This window comes from Myodes glareolus, chromosome 7, assembly GCF_982192425.1.
Source record: "Myodes glareolus chromosome 7, mMyoGla1.1, whole genome shotgun sequence".
Lineage (NCBI taxonomy): Eukaryota > Metazoa > Chordata > Mammalia > Rodentia > Cricetidae > Myodes > Myodes glareolus.
In genome coordinates this window covers 19,550,316-19,572,149 of record NC_142032.1, presented here as the reverse complement: position 1 = coordinate 19,572,149, position 21,834 = coordinate 19,550,316, and the positions used below count along the sequence as shown (strand labels likewise).

The window sequence follows — 21,834 nt, the reverse complement described above, 5'->3', positions numbered from 1 at the left end:
CAATGTTAGATAGCAGACCTACAGCCACACATATGCTGAACATGACCTCTGAGCTATACTCTCAGGCTGTGTTTAGACAACAAATGGAATAATCTTATCACTTGTCTGTGAAAGTACTTCTTGTTCACTGTTTAGTGCCCTTTAAAGCATTGTTAATGATATGTACAGCCCCATGAGTAATACCGAGGTTTTAAATAAGTCTCATCATTTCCAAGACAGTTGTTTTTTCATCAAGTGTTCTAGCAACTTCTCTTCCATCTGATGGTCAGCTACTTTTAACTCTCATGGTTATTCTTATAGTCAGTCTCAGAGAATAAATTGTTTAAATCAACATTTGAAAGTTATGTGACATTACTGTTTTGCTTATAATTAAAATGTACTTTTTGCTTACATTTTTCCAGTGGTTGGGGTTGCTGTGTATTGGCCAGCGGTAAGAAGTCCTGGGCGTGGCCTAGGACAGACTGCCTTGAGCTCATGCATGGAGGATCAAATCTCTGGTCATGTCTAAGCTGAGCTTCCTCAGAGCAGTGAAGAGAGGTGTGTACTGTCTCATGCACCAGACCTCTCTAGAGTCAGCAGAGCCATTTGAATGGGGTGGCCTCTGTGAAAGAAATGTTAGCTATTAGGGCGGCATCTCATGATCTCTGCTGTACATACATGTTTGTGTACGGTGACCATCTAAATCTCAGGGTTATGCAAAATTTATAAGAGAAAGTTACAGTTCCTGTGGATTCTAGTTTTTCCTTTATACCATGAAGCCCTTTGTGACATTAGGAGGTTTCCCTGAGGCCACACAGTGCCAGGGTGAACATCTTCTGAGGTTTTGGTCTGTCTGGAATTTGGCGGTTGGTATTCTGTTAGCATTCCTCATCTAGTTATGTCATGCCAGCCACCAGCCTTTCTGTGTCTTTCTCTTTCAGCTCAGAAGTTTAACAGCCCAGCCCTTGTATCGCTTTTTCCAGGAATTAGAACCGGCTGCACCTACCAGCCATGTGATGTGGGCAGGGAGGCTGAGGACCATGCTGCTGGTTACTATCCGCCTGGCCTGTTTTTTCTGGCCTCTTAGAAACTAGATCTAACAAGAAGCCGAGGGTAAGCTCCCTGCCCAAATCTAGTCATCAATCTCCACTCCCACCCCAACCCCCAGCTAGCCGCACATTCTTTCTCAGACCATTAGCTTCATGTGTGAGTATAATGTTGTCACTGTTTGCTGGACCCGACAGGAAATCAGTCCTTCCCTTGTTTACCTAAACTAAACTACTACACCAAAATAGGCTTCCTCGGCCAGATGAAGGAGACGAGAAATGGAAGAAATGGAGAAGGGAGCTTTGTATTCACAGCCGGTACCCCTGAAACGTGTCGGGGTACCTCGTTTACTATCAGGGTAGCTCATGTATTGGGGGGAGGAGCATTCTGTAAATCAGCTCTTTCTGCTACCATTCATTTGGTTTTGTAGCCTCTATCATATAAGTTTACGGTCTTTGGATTATACCTTCTTACTCCTCCCCATCACCTCTCAACCCTTCTGCCCCGTTTCAGTGTTGAGCCTGGGGTAGGGGTGGTGATTGTAAAGCAGATTGGTGTCTGACTCAAGAAACAGCCTGGGATGGGCTGTACCACGGAATCCGTCTGTCCATCCTGGTCCAGCTCTGGAGGGAAGAGGGCAGAGTGCAGTGCACTGGAAGCTACAGCACAGCTGGGCTAGTCTTTGTAATGAGAAAACTTTATTGGCGTTAGAAAGACCTAGAAGGATCATCTGTGTGCATGTCAGTAGAGAAAAGGTCCAGACATGCCCAAGAAGACCCTGGGGTCTTATATCACCTGAGCAAGAATGGAGCACAGCCACCTCACATGTAGTCGGTGGCCTTTCCCAGGCTTGGCCCTTGACTAAACTAAGTGTTCTCACTTCTGGTTTCCCCAGTCTTCTTTTCCTAACTCTACCAGACCTGTCTTTGTGTTCCTGAAGAGTGACTTGATTGACACTTTCTTCCCAATTGCAAAAGTTTAAGGTAAAGTGGCCTTGGTTAAATCTGAAATTTAGGCTAACCCTGGGATGTGAGTGATCCTAACAGAGACAGGACTGCCTGCCAGATGTGGAACATGCTGCTGTCTCCTTTGGCAGAGGCCCTGACAGAGACAGAGTTTGTGTGACCCCAGCTGTCTTCTTGATCTCTTGCTGCTCTGCAGGAAAGGCCCTGTCGTGCCGTTCCTGTGAGACTTGCCTCCCACCCCAGCCCCAGTAACGAGGGGTGGTTGATCCATCAGGAAATGGAGGGAGGCCTGAGAGTTCGGGGGTATTAGAGACACCTGGTGTGTGACAGAATAAAGAGGCTTCAGAGGTTGAGGTGTGAGTTCTAAGTGGGAATAAGGTGAGGGACTGCATTCACCAACTTCTCTGCCAGATGTGACTTTGACACCATTATTTGCACAGAGTTTGTAACAGAGAGCTGACTCCACTTCTTGTGTTCTTTGGTCCTCTGTCCTCGCTCCTCCAAGACATCTACGTGGTCCTCAGAGCACCACTCAGATGGGGCCTTGACCACAGTTCATCCCTAAGGAACTTAGAGCTCCTGAAACTGGGAACTGTGCATCAAGTTTTAAAACAGAGTCTCCTTAAGGAAGAGAAGGCTTAGCTGGCCAAAGCCTCAAGGCCATGCTATATAGGCCATAGGCACTAGGAAGAGGCTTAGAGCCATCCTGAGAGTGCTGCCATCCGGGGGAGTGATCTGGCCATCAAAAGGCTTCCTGAGCAGGTTCTCGGTGCTCCTTGTCACTGGCCCCTTGTCCTGTGCGTCGGGGCTCTGCGAAGGGCACGGCTCCCATAAGCTGAGGTATCTGGTGTGTAGCTGAGCTGGCACTGTGCAGTACTGGCTTAGATCAGGTTGTTCCTGAGCCGCTGTTCTTGCTCCAGGGAGAGCTCTGCATTGGGTCGGTAGGAATCTCCTGTGGGCCAAAGGAAAATAGCTAAGTAGCCAAACCACGACAGCCCCTTTCCATCCGGCCAGTCATGGGCACACTCAGTCTATCGAATAGAAAGGGCTAGCTAGTGCTTTGCTCCCTCTCCAGGTTCATTCTGTGCCCTGGGAACTGGCCACCCTACTTGCCTTGTCCCCTGGTTTCTACCTGGAAACTCAACAGCAACGGGAGGTTGGGAGTGGGTGGAGAGGCCAGCCATCTCCTCTGCTGTGGGTCTGGAGGGGCAGGGATTGCCCGTGACTACAGCTCCAGCCTGCTTCACCCTCCTCCCTCCATGGTGCTAGCTGTCGCCTGGCTCCCAGATGGCCCTTCCCCCTGCAAGCTTACAGGGGATAGCAGTGTTCTGTTCCTTTATCCCTGGGCTCAGTGTCACTTGTTTCCTAGGCCTCTAAAGTGCTCCTGTCACATAGCTTCAGGTGCATTGCAGTGAGCTCTCACATTTGTGTGAGGAGGGCTCTACCTTCTGGCATTGTTTTTCTGTTCCCTGGTTCCCTGGCAGGCCAAATATGGAGGCTCTGTTGTCCCAATTCCTTTCACATTCTTGTTTCAGGTCAGCAGAGTTTACTGAGTTACCAGATGTGAAGCTTAGATGCTCCTTCTCATCCTCTGCCATTTGTTGGCAGAGTTACTTTGAAAACAAATGAGGCCAGGGATGTAGCTCAGTGATAGGATGCCTGCCTAGCCTGTGGAAGACGCACCTGGGTGAACTCAGTACCATGGAAGAAATTTGAAAACAAACAAACTTTGTTCCTTGACTGAAATTTGTCGTTGGTTCCTAGAAGCCCATGGGATGTAGGTGTCAGTGTCCCTGTTTCAGAGATGGAAAAACCAGGAATTGCTCCCTGTCGCTGAATCAGGACCCCAACCCCAGGGCCTTGGAATCCTGGAGAGCACTTCAGTGATCTGGAAGCTCATAGTCTGTTTCTAGAAAAGAAAGCTACCCAGGCAGAGCAGCATGTGTCTGTCTTCAGTAATGCCTGGACCCAGGAGGCTGAGGCAGAGGGTGCTCCAAGTTCAAGGCCAGCCTGAACTGCATACCAATACTTTCAAACAACAAAAATTTTTAATTTTAAAGGAAAAAAATCTGTAGCTGGAGGGATGGCTCAGCAGTTAAGTGTGTACACTGCTCTTGAGGTCCTGATTTTGGCTCCCAGCACCACACTGTAGGGCTTACAGTGGCCTATGACTCCAGGTCAGGGGAATCCACTGCCTCTAGGCTCCATGGGCACTTTGCACTTGTGCATATACCTTCACACACACACACACACACACACACACACACACACACACACACTAAGTATTTAAAAAAAAAAAGAAAGAAAAAACCTTCAGGTTGCAGTTTCCTGTCTTAGGTTAGAGAGTGGCGGGCTGGGTTTATAAGGTGGGCACATAGGATGCTCTTTGTCTTCTCTGTCTCCTCCGCTTCCAGAATCCTGCTCAAATGCCTCTTCCTGACATCTCATCCAGCCTCCAGGTTTTGCTTGCTCCCCATCTACTTTATACCCTTTGTGGGGGCTCACCCTATTAAGGTTATCTGTTTGTATGCCTGTACCCCCTCTGTTGCACTGAGTTCCTGATTCTACTGTCTGACCCCGATCAACACAGGGTCTCCAAACACATTGACAGAAAAGCCAGCTCAATACATACACACCCTTAGCAAGTCTAGACACTGCTCAACTATAGGATGGAGGATTCTGTACAAAAGGCAGCTGCTTCCTTCCTCTGCCCAGGTTATAGCTGGGGGACCAGTAGAGACCAAGGGGAACTCTCCCTGAGAAGGCAGCAGTTCGGGAAAACTACAGGGAAGGGGACAAGGATGACAGGAAAAACATTTTTTTTTTTTTTGAGACAAGGTTTCTCTACAGACTCTGGCTATCCTAGAATTCACTATGTAAACCAGACTGGCCTTGCACTCAGTGATCCGCCTGCCTCAGCCTCCCAAATCCTGGGATTAAAGGGATGTACTACCACACTCAGCCAGGAAAAGAAAATCTTGCTGTGGCTTGAGAGGATGGGAAAGATTCTGAGAGACCGGAGATGAAGGTCACAGTCAGTCATTCATAACGGAGTGCAGTCGCTGGGTGGTGAGGTTGACGGTCCGACCAAGGTCATCCCGCCATCGCCATCTGCACACACCACAAGTCACACCCCGGCGGACCTCCTACGTAGGCCGTGTCACCATGGCTGTTACCTGTATGGCAGTTGTGCAGCCAGACTCGCTGCCCGTCATACTTGCACCGGCAGCGCAACATGTTGTTGGAGAAATCAGACTCCGCCACATCGTTTGTGGGGTTCACAACCACCTGCAGGGGAGGGGACAGCAAGGTAGGTGATGTGCTTTCTGGGTGAGTTGGCGTGGAGGGCTCTTTACACCTTGCCTGCTACTTTACAAAGCTGCCTTCCTGTACCCTGATGTGCTGATCCGTAGTCACCCTCAGGAAGTACACATCAGTGTCCCCTTCCCAGATGAGGACTAGAAATTGCCCAGTGTCCACTGAATAGAGACTCAAGCCCAGAGCTTTGGCATTCCCGTGAGGGCTCGTTCCCTACAACAGCTCCTCAAAGGGCTAAATCTGCTGGATCCCAGGTAAACCACCTTCCTCTGAGCCCGGAGCATCTGTAGCTGTTGGAAATTGACCTCACCTGGAAGATATAATCCCCTGGGCGAACGTCTGTGATATCCACCCACTGGCAATCGATGTCATGCCGGTACGTGTCCCAGCAGCCTACAGCCACGCCCTGTTCCCCAAAGTTGGCACACGCATAACGCCGCTGCACTCCTGTAAGGGAGGGTACATAATTACCACAGTATCAAGAAGGCACGTGTGACCAGGTACTGCGTGGTCCTTCGTAGGCTTCAGCAGTTAGTCTTCAAACTGGCTTTACCAGCTCTGGACTTGTGCCCATGTACATGAGTTTGGAGGCTATGGTTCAGTTAAATGACTTGCCCAAGTATAGAATTGATGCTGACTGAATTTGGCGTGGGCAAACTACATCTGTGACGAGGATAGTGATGCTTTGGATGCTCTAGTAAAGCTCCCTGTTGGCCTAAGAAGTGTGGGTTTTGATTCCGTCCACCGCCCTCAGAAGGTCTGGTGTTTACCCGGTTGCATTACTAAGGGATCAGACTGTGGGGTACAAGTAGGAAATAATACATTCCCTGCCCTCCGAGAGCTGCTGAACATGTTGAGTCTTTTAAGGTGGTACAGAGCGCTGAGAATTGACAAGAAATGAGAACTTTCCACTGAAGGTTTCAGAAGGCAGAAATTGAAGTTTCTGAATTGCCCTGAAGTGCTATTGCCAGGTTATACTCTTCAGAAGCCTGGGCTAGTGAGCAGGGAAGAGAGGAGCTTGACCCCAAAGGTACTTGAGAGATCCTTTAGGAGTGCAGGGGGAGGCTACGCGAGTAGGAACCCACAAACCTGTGGGGCAGTTTGTGTCTTCTAGACAGAAGCTGGCCTTATGCCCCTCAGCCACTTTGGAGCCATTGAGCGTGAGCAGGTCATAATGGGTGAAGACTTCAATGCTGTGGTAGTGCCTGAGGAAGAAGCAGAGCTGTCAGCCCCACGGCGACAGGAGTGGGTCATCTGGAGAGGTTAACAGGGAAGGTTGAGGCCCCATCATTACCCAAGGAGGAAAGTCATAATCACAGGGCAGTGCCCTTCTTCCCAAACCCAAGATTAGCATGCTCACAGACTTCTTTGCTCACACTCCTGCCTGTCAGGCAGAAAGGTTCAGCTGTCCCCTTTACTCGGAATCTTAATTCAGGTATTAAAAAAAAAAAAAGTACAAACTGCCCCTGGCAGCCTTCAGAAGGTTGGGACTTTGGTTCTAGGATCCAAGGCAGAGGTAGGAGTTGGGAGGCGTTGACCCAGAGATGGCCTCATAGTGAAGACGATGGGGAGAGAATTTACTCTGCTCCATCAGCCTGGGACCAAATTGCTGCCATATTTTCCAATCCAGTGGTAATGGCAGCTCTGTGCATGTTACCAGAAAAGGTGCTTATTAACTCAGTCAAGGCCAAGTCCCCAAATCGCTGCCCATTCCTCTCAGCTTTTCCTACTATGCTTTTCAGGCTACATAGCTTTTCAGGCTGTGTCCTGAAAGAAAATAGTACAAATCCCTTCCACTCTACCTCTGTCATAGACATTGCCTCTCGTCTTTCTGGTCTGCAGCTTCCTTATAAGAAAGGATGCTCATCGTCTCCTGTACCAGACTGTTCCCTGCCATTCTTTTGAGGCTTCACTTTGTTATTACAGAAACCTGCCAATCTTTTTTTGCAGAGCAAGCATCCTATTTTGGGTCTCCAGGTTTCTGGGGTCCCCATTTTACTTGGCTTCTGAAGACCGGGGCCACCTAAGGTCCAATATGGGAAATGTGTAATACCATGCTAACAGAGACCAACTGCCGGCAATCACAGCTCTTTGAAAATTGCTGTGGGCAACTGGTCCCATGCACACCATCCACATGGTTACATCCAAGGAAGGTTGTAAGGGTGTGGGGGCAGGTAGATGCTCTAGGGATTCCCCATGTCTCCTGGGGTAAGGCTAGCCAGGAGGCCAGAAAAGCAGACTTAACTGGGAATTCACCTGAGGCCAGGAAAGACCAAACTGTTTAGTCCCTGGACTCCATTTTTACCCCTCACCCTCTAGAGCCAAGTGTGGGCAGGTACCAACCTGTGGCACTGGTGCCAAATCCAGCTGTGGCGTCCAGCCTTGGGACGGAAGTCGGCCCGGCCAAGGTTGTAGATCTGTGAGGAGAAGCGCAGCAAGCGCCGGTGTCCGTAGGGCCAGTCCATGAGGTCAGCAGATTTTGAGAGGCAGTTTTCCTCATGCGCACAATACAGCATGCTGAGCGGACGGTCCTCCAAGTAGGCCGTCTCTTGTACCAGCTGGGCATTCATCACAAGGTCTGGAGCAGCTGGGCGGTAGAGGGCAAGGTGGGAGGCGCAATGAGAAGGCAGCAGAGCCTGCTCTCCAGCATGAGCAGAGACTTGCCCCCAGACTACCGAAGGAGCACCGTACAAGGGCAACTGAGTCAGGAAATGTGAGTTCTCATGATAAGCAGAGCAGCCCATCACTTCAACCTGAGAGGAAGTTCCACTGTCATGGTGGAGGTTGTTGATTTGGAGCCAGCCTTCATCATTGCCTGAGTTTCTGACTATGCTATCATTTACTAGCTCTGTGACGGCTTAATGCTTCTGTGTCTAATGTTTGCCATCTACAAGGTGGGAATCATATTGGTAATATTAATAGGTACTATCTATAATGTGCGTAGCACATTGTCTTTCCTGCAGTAAATAGGAAATGGATGTAAGCTATTACTTCTTTTGTAAAATGCTTTTTTTAAAAATTGTACGAAGTGCTTTCAAGTAGTTTAGTGGGTAAGAGCTTTTCTAAGGCTTTACTGATACCTAACTTGGTTGTTTCAGCCAAGTCCCTGTCTTTTCCTGGGCCTCGGTCTCTTGGTGGCTCTTGGGCTGGAGCGAGAAGACCAGATTGGAAAATGAAGGAGTTGGTCCTGGAGCCTGCCTGCCCCCCAACTGTGCTGCCCAGGCTGCTGCGGTGTGCTTCCGTGCTCCCTGGAGCCTGCCTGCCCCCCAGCTGTGCTGCCCAGGCTGCTGCGCTGTGCTTTCGTGCTCCCTCCAGTTGGCCCATTCTAGCCAAGCCACTTCCACAGGTGTCCCAGGCACCCAGAGTATCTTCAGGGCTGCTCTGCATGCATGAGTCCAACCTGAGGTCAGCAAGATGGCTCAGCCAGTAAAAGTGCATGGCATGCGAGCCCAGCTACCTGAGTTCAATCCTTGTATTCCAAGTGGAAAGAACTGACTCAAAAGTTACATGCATGCTGCCCCCCTACAACAATAATAATCTTAGGGTTTTTTTGGTTTTTTGTTTTGTTTTGTTTTGTTTTTTAAATCTGGTGTGCCTAAGTCTCACTAGTTAGCTCAGCCTCTCCCTTCCCCTTTAAGGGGCTCTCTCTTCTGAAGCCTGTACCCTTACTGGCCTTCAAGCGTGTGGACTGGTATGTAGTGATCTATTGCTGTCACCATGTGGCCTTCCTCACAGGTGTGGGGGGGGTTAGGTATCTGGGCTGAGGCACCTGGGGGTAAGGTTCTGTGCCGGTGAGAGCAGATGTGAACACTGGCTTGTGTGTCTGGCTGGGCTGGGAGTGGGCTGTGCTGCATGATGCCTGCTGTATCACTCACTATTCATGCACTTGAACTTCCTGTGGCTTCTGTTGGAGAAAGCCAGGATAGGGCCACTGACAGACCTGAGCTCCTGAAGGAAAGGAGAGCTTTCAGAGGGAGGGAGAGGAAAACAAAAAGGAGGGAGAAAAGCCAGAGAGAGAGACAGAGAGAGAGAGAGACAAAGAGAGAGAGAGAGAGAGAGAGAGAGAGAGAGAGAGAGAGAGAGAGAGAAGAAGAAGAAGAAGAAGAAGAAGGAGGAGGAGGAGGAGGAGGAGGAGGAGGAGGAGGAGGAAGAGGGGGAGTTAGGGAGGGAAGGAGGGAGAAAGGGAGGGAGGGAAGGAGGGAGGGAGGGGGAGGGACAGGGAGAGAGAGAGGAGGTGGGGTGAGTACAAGCTGCTGGTTGGCCACCTGCCCAGCTGTTAGCACCAGATGTGCTCAAGAAGACAGCTGCCCTGGAGGAAAGGGAAAGTCTGAGGTTGCCAAGCAGGGGGACTGGGAGCAAGTAACCAGCATGGTGTGAGGCCAGGGTGCAGACTGAGCAGGTAACCAGCATGCCGGGAGGCCTGGGTGCAGAGGGCACCACTGACATACTGTCTCCTTCAGGGGAGAGTGAGAAGGGTGCCCAGGGTTCTCCCAAGGGCATGTTCACTGACGGGTTAAGATGTCTTGGGGTTGGAGCATGACTGGGAAGGTCAAGTGGCCTCCGGGGTTGGTGCCAACCTGCAGCCTTTGGGCTGGATGTAATTATCTTGGCTCCGGCCTTGTTGGTCAATGTCAAATAGACGCTGCTACCCTGAGAATCTAGGTCTGTGGGGTGAACTCTTGCCACAAAATAGTCTTGTCCTCAAGCCTGCTGAGTAAATGCCACCACTTGGCCCTAGGCTCTGGTGTGCCTCCCATTTGCATATTCTCTACAGCATATTTCAAAGTATTTCCTACAAACAGCAATCGATTCATTTTCTGTCGTAACTCAGCATGCACGCAGTTCCTAGAAAAGCCGTTCCCCTCACTAAATGGAATGGCAGCCACCTTTCCTGTCCTGTTCCCCTCTTCTAAAGCTGTTGTTCACGATCCCCAACTGAAAAGCCCTCTTTTAGCTCTTTGTGCTTTTGTGTTTTTCTATTTTCATTCTCACAGAGACTTCAAGAGGGAGGTGGGCAGGGCAGGCTTTCAGCTGCACCGCTGGCAAATGTGGAGCTGCTGTGTCCCTTCCCTGACCCTGTCACCCACGGTCCTGTCACCCACGGTCTGTCACTCACTGTTCATGCAGGCAACCCCAGCTGAGAAGCGTCCTGGGCCATGGGAGCAGTGCACAGGCCCGTGCCTCTGACACTGCTGAAGGGCCAGCTCTGTGCCTGAGCAGCGAACCCCGCTCATCACCACCTCCTTGGCCTCTGGTGTCCCCTGCCAGTACCAGGTATCCTAGGAAGACAGCCAGCATCACCCCATCAGAGCAGAGACAGATTGCGATGTAAGTCAGTCCAGTGCCTCCATCACGCCATTCCCACCAGACAGTCCGGCACAGGCCTTAAAATCTTTACCGATGAGAGCCCTACCTCATGGGCAATCCATATCCCATTTGGACCCCTCTGATATTAAAAGTTTATGTCAATGGGGCAATTCCCTGCTGCCTGTGGCACTGTCCTGTCCACCTGCAAGAAGGCAGCACAGCTGTTTGATCAGGACAAGCCTGATCCCTCATTCCTGCGTCAGGTGGTATGTCCCCATTCCTGGCTGTTCCTCTCACCCCAACCAGGGCAGAGCCCAGACCTCTGAGTGAAGTCTGCCCTTGCATCGCCCAGCAGCAGGCCTGTTGGCTATGGTGATTTTTGCCGCTGCAACATTTACCCTTACACTATGCAGCCTTCTCTCCGGAGAGCATACTGCAACCCCGGCCCCTCAACTGAGTCAAACTTTTGCTGGTCACAGGCCTGGCTAACTTCAATTCGTGATTCCCACAGATGATACCATCTGAGCAGGCTTCCCCCAGCTGGGCTCTGACCTATCACAGTATCCCCAACCCTCGTTGGTGACAAACCCATAGCTTCACTCAGTGAGTGACTGCTGAATGAATGAATGAATGAATGAATGAATGAATGGCCAACAGCTCTGGCAGACTTTCGTCCTGCTAGCCTATGGGGCTGAGGCTGTACAGCAGGAGGCAGCCGGGAGCCTACCTTGATAGCGAAGTTGGCATATCCCAGGCCAAGCTGTCGGCAGGTCACCATGGCTTCCATGAGCCCCCAGTGGTCACTGCATACAGTCCCCCAGCGTGGGACCCCATTCACCTCCACCTGCACCTCCACCACTCCCTCTTCGTGGTTGCGCCCACCAGCCAAGCGCACCTATAATAGTCAGAGGTGTTCAAGGGGAGAAGTCAGGACTGCAGGCTGGAAGACCTGTCAGATAGGTACGGTATGATGGGTGCTACACTAGCCACCGCCACCCGTCTCCTCTGGAATGAGCTTAGTTCATTAGCTAGTGTGTGATAGCTCTGCACGCTAGAGAAATCAAGTGCTTGTGGCAGGGGTTTCTGTCCTGGCGCTTGCCTTCCTCCTACCTAATCCTCCCACCATTAGTGATGGTTTGCCAAGGGCATTTGTAACTGCCACCTTGTTGTGAAAGTCAACACTGTTTTCCAAGATGCCAGCAGTTTGCCCACAGTCCCCAGTGCCACTCCCCAGCACTGCTTTCAGAGGGCCCTGGCTTAAAGTACCTTCCTTCTCAACTTTGCTCAGGACCTGGGAGTATGAGCCAGTGTGTATGCCATAAAGTCCCATGTCTCTCTGTCATCCAGGGCAATATATGTGGAGCCAGGTGACAGAAGAGAGTTCTTCGGGCACTTGGATCCCCACGGCAGAAGCAGTAGCTGTTCTTCACCCCTCCCCCTGGCTCCAGGTTGTACCCTGGGGGCTGCCCCGAGGCTGCCTGAGGACATGCTCAGACCTAAACCCACCTGATTTTGGAAGCCCATGTCGGGGATGTTGCACCTGACAGCAGCGTCATTTGCATGTTGACAACCATTCTGGGACCCTTCTAGGGCAAGGCAGTCACTCAGGGTCCGCTCATACCCCCGGCAGCGTACCTCACTCAGGTGGATGGGTCCTAGCCCTGCAGGGAAGAGCGTGCTGTGTGAAGCTCCTCTAAATCACACCCGTGACACTTCTGTTCCCAACCGCTAAGACAGCCAGCGGCATATCTGGACCCCCCCTACACACCCCATACCTCCTTGCTCACCTTGGCCCAGCTGGGCCCCAAAAAGGGCCTCCCGGGCAGAGCCAAAGCCAAGCTGACGGCACACGACGCTGGCTGAGATGAGGTTCCACCTGTGGTCACAGACTGTGCCCCACTGGCGGTTCACGAGCACTTCCACACGGCCCTCACCCACCTGAGCCCCAGAGCGCAGGCGCACCTTCAGCTCCTGCTAAAGAGGAGGAAGCCGGCTTCAGGAAGGGCAGCCAGGGGCACTGAGTCACAGGGTGGACTTTGGGGTGGGGCTCCTTCAAGTTTCAAGGCCAGAGTCAAGGCGCAGTTTCTAATCCTGCTTTTGACTTCCCAGGATTATCCCTTCTTAGCCTCTGCTTCTTCAGTGGGGAGAGGGAGATGGGTTCCTCTTTTTTTTTTTTTTTTTTTTTTTTTTGTCTTTTTGTGATTGGTTTTCTCTGGCTGTCCTTGAACTCACATAAAGCCGCCTGTCTCTGCCTCCTGAGTGCTGGGATTAATGGAATGTGCCATCACTGACCGGCTCTCGCCTACTTTTTTTTTTTTTTTTTTAACAAAAGGCCAGGCTCAGGTTCAATACCTTCACTTCTGCAGCTACAATTTAATTACAATTTAATTAATTCACAGTTGTCTACTATCCATAGCAAGAGATGTCAACTTTCCATCTCTGGTGGGATGATAAATGATCTCCTTTAAAAAAAAAAATCCCAAGGTTCTTTCGTTCTGTGAACTCAGCTCCTCCACTCTCCTCTACCCACTGGGCAGGGCACTGCTGAGAAGGACTGCCACCTTCAGGCTGCTCAAGGGTACCCTGGTGCCTACCTCCACATGGGACTCCTTGCGCCTGGGCTTCGACTTCTGTGGGCGAAAGTGGGGCCCCGCCACACAGCTGACCACAGCGTGCATGCCGCCTGGACAGGCTGGCCGAAGCTTGCCCCTTCCTGGAGCCACCTGTACCTGGCACTTGGCCAAGTGGGGCTCTGTCCCCAGACAGTCAACCCGATGAATCCAGAAGGAGTTTTTCTTTGTCAGGCCATTCAGCCTGGAAGACAAGGAAGTATGGGTGGAGGGCTTGGATGGGAATGAGGGAGCTCAGGGGAGGAGGGGAGGGAAAGAAAGGGGATCAGGGGAAGAGGGGGGAGGCAATTCATGCCACATGCATGTCTGCCCCCTAAAATACCACTCCTCACCTAGACTTGGGATCCTTCATCTTCAGATTCCAGACTTTTCTGTGGTGGAGAAAACAGATAGGGTGGGAGGGTGCAAGAATCCCCCGCCCCCCACTTGGTTCCTCAGTTCTGAAGTTTATAGCAGACTTCACAGCTCATAGACTTTCCCCCAGATCGGCTCCTCCTCATCCCTCCTCCTCTCTTTCTTTTCCTCTCTGTTTCTCCGTCTGAAGTCTCCACTGTGGCGGGGCTGCCATGGAATAAGCAACTCATTCTTGCCACTCCCAGTTCTCACAAAGGGATCCTTCAGGGGACCCCTGAGAGAAGAGATCTGAGAAAGGCCCCCCTGGAACAGTGGCATTGGAGAGCTTTGTTGGGGAGATTGGGGCAGGGACTGCCATCCAGCCTGTAACCAGGGCTTCTCTGCTGAAGGGCAGTAAGTCAGCAAGGCCTGATTTGCAGTTACCAGGTGGTGGGGAGCCATCATCCCCAGGACAGAGTCATATGGCTGCTCACCATGCTTTTGATGCAGAACCAGGCTGCTCTAAGCCAGAAGCAAGGGACTTGCAACGGCCTAGATGAAGCGTGGCAACCCAACAGGGGTGGGGCAGGCTGGATGACTCACAGGCCCCCAGGGGGAGTCCTCTGTCTTGGTGAAGGCTTGAGGGTGTCACTGATACAGCTGGCAGGACAGGGGTTGTGGGGGTTATTTATGGAGTTGATGCAGTCTTCTGTGACAGTGTGGCCACATTTCTGACGGAGTATTTTTATGTCTCCTTTACGTGAACTCCCCACCCAGGGCCCTTGCTTCTATCAACCCAATTATGGTCCGGCTGGAATCAGAGCAGGAGTTCCCAAGGACAGCTCCGAGTCCCAGCAGAGGATGGTTGAGGGCCATGTCTACCCCAACCAGAGCTAGTTCCTGATGGAGCCAAGACCAGGATACAGTCTGTCTACACTGTAAGGACCTTCAGTTAAGTCCTTTTTACTGGGGACACAAAGCTTCCCATTCAGGTGTATTCATTGGGTACCACATTTGGTTCTTTCTATCAGTTTGGCAAGCATGAAGTTTACTTTCTGGCCACTTCTAGATGATTCTTAGGACCTCGAAGTTCCTTGCTCACTCTTAGCTATCTTGAAGGGTCCATAACTCAGCAAGTCCAGGAGATGTACTCAGTCGGTCTATTTTCCTCCAACACGTGAGGATTGCTCTGCCACAGACCTCCACCCCATCCGTGTGGCCCTCCAGAATCTTACTGAACCCTTCAAGGTTCACACCAAACACACAGGACCAGCGCGGCAACCCTGCCCCTCCTACCTGTAGTAGTGGTTGTTGACAGGTACCTGGCTGGGAAAGCCCAGCATCCCGCACACAACCCTGCTGTTGTTCATGGTCCAGCCCTGGTCACACACCTGCCTCCAGTGGCCCTCGTACCGAACTTCCACAGCCCCCTCGGTCACAGGGCTGTGCCTTTTGGCACTGGCGAGGATGGGTTTGAGCCGCACCTCTTCCAGCCGCTGGCCCTGCAAGGCATAGAGTCACCTCACTACAGGCCGAGTCCCTGGGGTCCTAGAGGCCCTCTGTAAGCCTCCTGTAGGCCACTGCAGATCTTCCTGAGAAAGCCAGGCTCAGAGCCATCTTCCTGCCCCTCGTTGTAAGACCCAGAGAGAAGGAGGTATTTGCTGAAGGCTACAGGGGAAGAGGGAGCCAAAGTCTTGGTTCGTCTAGATCCTCTCCCTCCTCTTTTCAGATCTATCAAACTGGGGTCAAGACAGGAGCCCTTGGAGGATGGGGGTGTTGGCTGGGCATGGAGGGGTCTTCTCTGTGCCACCCAGACAAGAGCTGAAATGGGCAAGAACTGTTGCTTGAGACCATCCTCTGTATCCTGTGAACCTACCACCCTATCCCTGAGTGACTTAAACCAGTGTGGAACCCCCATGGTGGCCCATTGTAGATCCAGTGTGCCAGGGCCAGCTGTCCTCAGGCAGAGGCTGCCTGGCAGCAGAGGGTGGGAGCCAGCTCGCTGCCCTACCCATTACTGTTGTTTGGCTTGGGCTGTTTTTAGCTTGGGGTTGTTTGTGCTGGGAAGAGGCAGCAATTGTGGCCAAGCCTTGTGGGTGAAGCAGCCCCCTTGCCCCACGTCCCTCATGGGGAACAGCTTCTGAAGTTCCCACCAGGCTGAGCGTCTGGTCCCTTGACTTGTTCTTCACTAAGCTGAGGTCAGGATTGCTGCTCAGTCCAGCGCTCCTCATTCCTTCTCCTTTCTCCAGGCTCACCCTGCGGGAGGCTTTCTGCTCTGTCCAGCCCTCAGCTCAGGACCGGACCTGGACAGTCTCCTCACCTGGGGCCCGAGGGCATTGGAGACCTTCTCAGAGTGGTAGCCACGCTGACGCTGCGGGTGGCATACCACCCCAACATCTTCCGAGTGTCTGCAGTCACTGACGCCCCAGCCGTTAGATGCACACTGGTCCAGGGTGTCCTCAGTGCCCAAACAACGCACATTGTCCAGCCAGATGGGGCCTGTGGGGGAGGGGAGGGGAGCTCAAGGATGAGGAGAGAGACACCCTTCTCCTGGGTGGGACCCTACGCTATCAAATACTGAGGAGCAAGGGAGAAGAAGGGAATTGGTTCTCTGTGGGGACGGGGTCTTAGTATTCACACTCCTGCCCACTGCTTCCTCCTGGGGTCAGGTCCACAGAAACTGTTTGGATAGTGGTAGGTAGATCTAGTAATCAGACCCACTTGTTCATCTGTCTGTCCTTCTGTCTGTCACTGTCTAAGCACCCACTACATGCAAATCACTATGCTCAGAGAAGTTACAGTTAGTCATGGTGATGCTGGTAATCCAAGAGAGACTGGGAAGGTCAGAGCAGAGGTCCTCTGCAGCGATACTCAGGAAGGCTCTTCAAGAGGACATTTGAACTGGTCATGAAAGGTTGGGTGGGTTTCTAGAAAGTTCAGTTAGAGCCTCAGGGAGCCTTGTCCTAAGAGAAAGAAGCTGGCTCCCATCTCTTTGCATCCTGTGGGGTGGTGTCTCCTGTCACTCACCCTCCCCTTGGCCATATTTGGCACTGTGTGCCCAGGTCAAGGCTGACTCAAAACCCAGCTGCCGGCAGGCCACTGTAGCCTCCTGGAGAGCGAAGTCATCGTCACACACAGTGCCCCACTGGCCCTGGTGCAGCACCTCCAGGCGGCCCTCCTCTGGCCTGTTCGCTGGACCCACCAGCCGGAGCTTCTTGGTGCCTGATGACTGTGGCCTGCTAGAAGGGGCTTGGCCTAGCAGCAGCAGCAGGAACAGAGAGAAAGTGACTGGTGGGGGCCACATCATGGTGACTTCAGGGGCACCTGGGGAAGGAACAGACAGTGATCACCACCTCCACCTATCCTCACAGTATGTAGGCAGGAAGAGGAGAGGCCTGTTCATCAAATGCTGTTGCTGGGGCTTCCATGGTACCCTCAGGCGAGATGCACCTGCCTAGTGGTAACACAATTGTCTGCCCGCTGATGTTTCTAGCACCCCAAGTTGAGGGTAAAATGCTACTCCTAAACCCACAAAAAGGTGCATGGAATGCTGGAGTGGGGAGGAATATTCAGGGGAGTCAGGGCTCCTCCACTGCTACCGTGTGGCCTGGCCTAGTCTCTTATTCCAAGGTGAGGAGGTTGAGACAAATTTCACCTGCTGTCTCCTCTGGTTTGGGTGGCCTGTCCCTACAGCCACAGCCCAGGCTCACGCAGCTGTGTGGCCCATGCATTGGTTACACTTTTGGGAGGGACCTGACTTTGGTCCACTTATTCAGCCAGGTGTAGGGACATGGAATTGAAGACATTATATACTCCTCACCTTCACTACAGACAGAAGGGGAGTTGGGGGAGGCTTTTAAAGAAGAGATGTGTAAACTGGGCATGGGAGCTTCCACCTATAATCACAGTACCTAAGAGATAAAGGCAGGAGGGTCAAGTGTTCAAGGTCAGCCTCAATTACATGATGAGTTCAAGACCAGCCTAGACCACATGAGACCCTGTCTCAAAAATCAACTAACCAAACCAAGGAAAGAACCATAAAAAAACCCGGGTCTTGTTGGATGAATAAGAGTTCTCCCAGGCTGGAAAGGGAGCAGACCAGCTGGAGAGGACAGGGTGAGCAAAAGAAGGAAGAGGGAAAGAAGTTAGGTGAGAACAGAGCAGGAGGTGCCTGCCTGAGATTTGGAAGGGAAGAGGAGGTGCAGGCAGGTCCCAGATGGTCAGGGGTGTGTGCGTCTCGCAGAGCATGTTCCCTTCATCTTGTCAACAATGAGGAACCCTGGGAGGGTTCAGGCAGGGACACATACATTAGAGGGGGGGGGGGTCAAGCTGCGTCCCTTAGTCCTGGGACTGGAGAGCAGGGCAGGACACAGAGACGAACCGTGTCTGAATACAGCTACTAGAGTCTCCGAGAACCCCCACTGCTGACTTTCCTCCACCCTGGCTCTCGAGGTCACTATAGGAGTGGATGGAGAAGATTAACACCCTGCCAATGCTGTGCCTTCTGAGTGATACACACACACACACACACACACACATACACACACACACACATACACACACACGGGGCGGGGAGGGGGGAAACTTGCTATTTAGCTAGAGCTGGCCTTGAGTCTGGGACCCTCCTGCCTCTGCTTCCCAACTCCCAGAATTACAGGATGAGCCAGGACAGCTGGCCTCTTGGGGATTATCAGTTAGGCCAGGTGTTGAGGCACAGAAGTGAAGACATTAAACACTACTCCTTACCCTCGCCACACACAGAGCAGGAGAACTGGGAAGGCTTTTAAAGGCAGGACAGGTCAGCCAGGAATGGGAGCATCAGCATGTAATCCCAGCACTTAGGAGCTGGAGACAGTAAGATCCAGAGTTGAAGGTCAGCCTTAGCTACCTGGCAGCCCTGCTCATGGGGGAGCTCATGAGTCAGAGTAGAGAAAGTCCTGGGCCCTGTCACTCCAGGCCCCAAAGTTGGCATCCAGCTGTGGTGAGGACTTCCTGTTGTATCCCTGGTGCCCAGAATGGTGCCAGACGTGAAGATGGCACTCCAAACCATCTATGGCTGCCTGTGTGTGAGGTGTCATGGCATGGAGCTTGAGTCTTGAGACAGGGGAGTCAGACTGCCTGAGTTCAAATTGTCTAGGCAACTTTGCACCTCAGTATCCCCTCTCTGTAAGATGGGGGTGACAGCATCTACAATAAGTCAAATGCAATAACAACAATCAATAAGACTGCTCACTGGACGGACACACGCCAGTCTCTTAGAAGAGGAACTCGCAGCGGTGAACTATAAATAGCACCACGGCAGCTAGAAAGAACCGCTGATCTCCACTGTCCAAGTGTGGTCCCTAGACTCACCCCTGTCCCTTCCTCCTACACCACGAAGTCAGACTCCCCCTGACCCATCTGCCCACTGAGGCTGGGCCCCTGCCATCATCCAATGGCCCTGCTGCACTTTCTCCCAGATGCCGACACTGACCTGGTGTCACTGCAACTCAAGGGCCCAGGCGGCTGCTAGCTGGCTGCCAGCAGAATGCTCTCTGTAGCTTCCCCACGTGCCCCTTTTCTCCTGCGTGCTCCTCTGCCACACCAAAGTCACTCCAGACAGAGAGAGCGTTCCCTCTCCAAGGGACGAGAGGGGATGGGAAGCACTGGGCTGGCAGCCTGGGGCCACTGGGTTGGAACTGAGAGGCGGCTGCTCTCCCGACAGGAAGCAGAGAACTAACTGCCGTCGATGGCAAGGGTCCAGGTGTCTCAGTTTGCACACCTGTAAGAGGAGCAGTGGTCCTAGGGTGTAACATGCTGTTGGGGCTCCGACAGGCTGAGCTGTTCTGCTTTGGGGCTTGCGGTTAAGGTCCACACAGCATGGAGGAGGTCTCCTTAGAAGGCACGAGATAGGGTCTTCTGCAGCAAGCCTGGGCTCTAAGCCAGGGCAGTGTCCTTCCGTTCAAGCTACCAGGAGGCAGACCCTGGGAGGGGGTCCCCCCCCCACATATTTCCCACCCACTCCGGGATCCCATAACTGTTACTCACACCAAACTCTTCTCGTCACTCCCCCCCTCCCCCAAAAGAGCCTTCATCTCCAAGAGCGCAAGTTTTTGCGCCTGTTGCTCATTCTACTCAGATTGTTAAACTCCTACGCACACTTCAACACCCAGTTCAAATGCTACCCCGTCCAGTAAGGCCTCCCAGTTTCCACAGAACTGAGTGCAGGAGGAGGGCAGGCTGAGAATTAGCCCTTAGAGAAGGAAGCGGTCCCTTTTCTCAAAGGAAAAAGGGAATGGGGGGGGGGCTGGGGGATAGAATAGGAAGGCCCGTTAGAAGCATGTCAGAAGAGGCATCTTCATTTCACAGATGGAAAGGTAAGACCCAGAGAAATGAAACAGCTGGACTGGCCAGGAGTCAAACAGGCCACCTGGCTCCAGGCTGGGCTCTCAAAACCGCAGAGTGAGGGATGCTGGATGGGGGAGGGGGAGACAAGGTGACTGGAGTGCCACCTTTTGCTGCTCAGGACTCTGGCTGAAGTATGAGGGCTCTGGTGTAGGTACCAGCCCTGCCTGCTGCCCAGGGGCAGATCCAGGACCCTGGCAGGCCCGGGCTGAGCACCTGTGCCGGTAGGGAGGCTGGCAAAGGGCGATTGCCTGCAAGAGTACAAGAACGTGGGGGAAGCTGTCTTGGTGTCCCAGCTGTCGGTCACTTCCACTCCTTTCTCTACAGCTCTCTGGGCCCTGCTCTGGGCTCTGTACCCTGGCGGCATCATTGTCATGGGGGTAAAGCAGAGCCTGAAAATGGGCCCCCACCTGTATAGGGTTGGGGAAGGTGGGGCTTGAAACCCTCTGCCTCCATTCCCTCTTTCATCTCAGTCAGTTCTGGTTGGGTTATTGGGGGAGTCCAGCTCTGCCCGGGTAATTAGTTACCCCAAGTCACAGGAGTGACATCTGGTCCTATACAGGTTTTACCCTGTCCCTAGCATTCTTGCAGGGTGAGAAATGATTACACAAGTCTGTTCACAAACCTAACACACAGATTCCCTCGGGCCAGGGTGCACCACCCATGTAGCCTTGGACCGACTCCCCCAACTTGGGCACTTGTCTAGTGGAGAAGCAGGTGGTGACCCGGGGGCTAGGTCGACATGTCCATGGGGGTCCCTCTTCCCTCGAAGTCCCTCGGAACCCTTAGAGGCCTACCCACCCCCGAGAGACAGAAGTAAGGACAGACAGCAAGAGACAAGCTGGAGGAATCGCGTCAAGCTGGAGCTCACCGGCTGGGTCCGGAGGTTGGGGCTGGGCCGGCGCCGCAGCCGAGCAGCGCTAACGGGCCTCTCGGGGCGCCCTGGGGGCTTTTATCCGCCAGTCTCCCGCCCCCAGTCGGGGCCTTCCCCGGGGAGGCCACTGGCCCCGCCCCGGGCGCGCCTGTGTGCACGGGCGCCCCGCCCGGCCGGCCATCAGCCAGGCGCGCAGTTCGGGACAGGGCCAAACCGGGAAGTCCCGGGCGCTGTGGGGAACACGGCGGGGGGGGGGGGGGGGTGTTGGTTGATAGAGTCCCGGGAGATGGGGTGATGATCAGGTCTGCGAGTCCCGACGCACTCGCGGTTTCCTCCTTATATCAAGGGTGTGTCCCTTTCACCTCGTGGCACTGAGCTCCCCACAGTCTTAGGTCTGGATCCCGTGGGCTTCTTATGCAGGACAATGCAGGTGCCTTTTGGGGTGAGTGCCCTGTTCCAGTGGTAGGATACTGCTGCTTGAGTAACGGGGTAACGGCTCTGTGACCTGGTCCCCAAGGTTCACTGAATGCAGCCTGAGAGGTGCTCTGCTCACTGTGAGACAGAAGACAGGAATTGCTTCCCAGAGTCATAAGCCACACTGGGGACAATTTAAGACTTGGCCCTTGTCAGGCTTAAGGGGGTGGGGGATGGAGGGGCAGTGGTGGATAGTGAGGAGTGAGAGGCTATGGAATATAACACGTGAAAGAAGGCCTGAGAAGGGGAGCCCCTAGCTGTAGTAACTCCCAGGCTCCAAGCCTCAGACTATCCAGTCTCGGTCCTGTCTACTCCTTCAGGATCCCACTTGTGAAATGGACAGAAGTGTTCACCTTCTTCTCACCTAGTCCCAGAGCAGCGAGTGGCTTGTCTCCCACCTCCAGTCTTACCAGGTGTCCCTGTAAGGGCTCCTTCATTCAGGACCCTCTGTTGATTTTCTCCTATGTGCTAGAAAAGGGGCCCTGGTGCTAGACACTGGCAGGGGGGCTGCCCCAGTCTGGAG

At 52.9% G+C, this 21,834-nt stretch overlaps 1 protein-coding gene across 4 annotated transcripts; it reads right to left on the bottom strand.

Annotated features, from left to right (window-relative positions):
- Positions 1–1,702: 1,702 nt before the first annotated feature.
- On the bottom strand, positions 1,703–20,969 carry Loxl4 (lysyl oxidase like 4). 4 transcript variants are annotated; one of them, XM_087907883.1, is made up of 15 exons: positions 20,835–20,969; positions 16,607–16,903; positions 15,900–16,078; positions 14,876–15,081; positions 13,579–13,617; positions 13,211–13,430; positions 12,404–12,590; positions 12,123–12,277; positions 11,344–11,511; positions 10,426–10,588; positions 7,653–7,896; positions 6,399–6,514; positions 5,620–5,756; positions 5,168–5,279; positions 1,703–2,943 (listed from the first exon to the last, which is right to left on the bottom strand). In XM_087907883.1, the coding sequence occupies exons 2-15, from the start codon at positions 16,884–16,886 to the stop codon at positions 2,873–2,875; spliced, it is 2,277 nt and encodes a 758-aa protein (XP_087764009.1). In that variant the 5' UTR covers positions 16,887–16,903; positions 20,835–20,969; the 3' UTR covers positions 1,703–2,872. The 4 variants fall into 4 exon arrangements, with proteins under 4 accessions (XP_087764009.1, XP_087764011.1, XP_087764010.1 ...); XM_087907885.1 differs by having other exon boundaries at positions 12,404–12,587; XM_087907884.1 differs by lacking the exon at positions 20,835–20,969 and adding an exon at positions 19,053–19,308.
- Between the last annotated feature and the right edge of the window lie 865 nt (positions 20,970–21,834).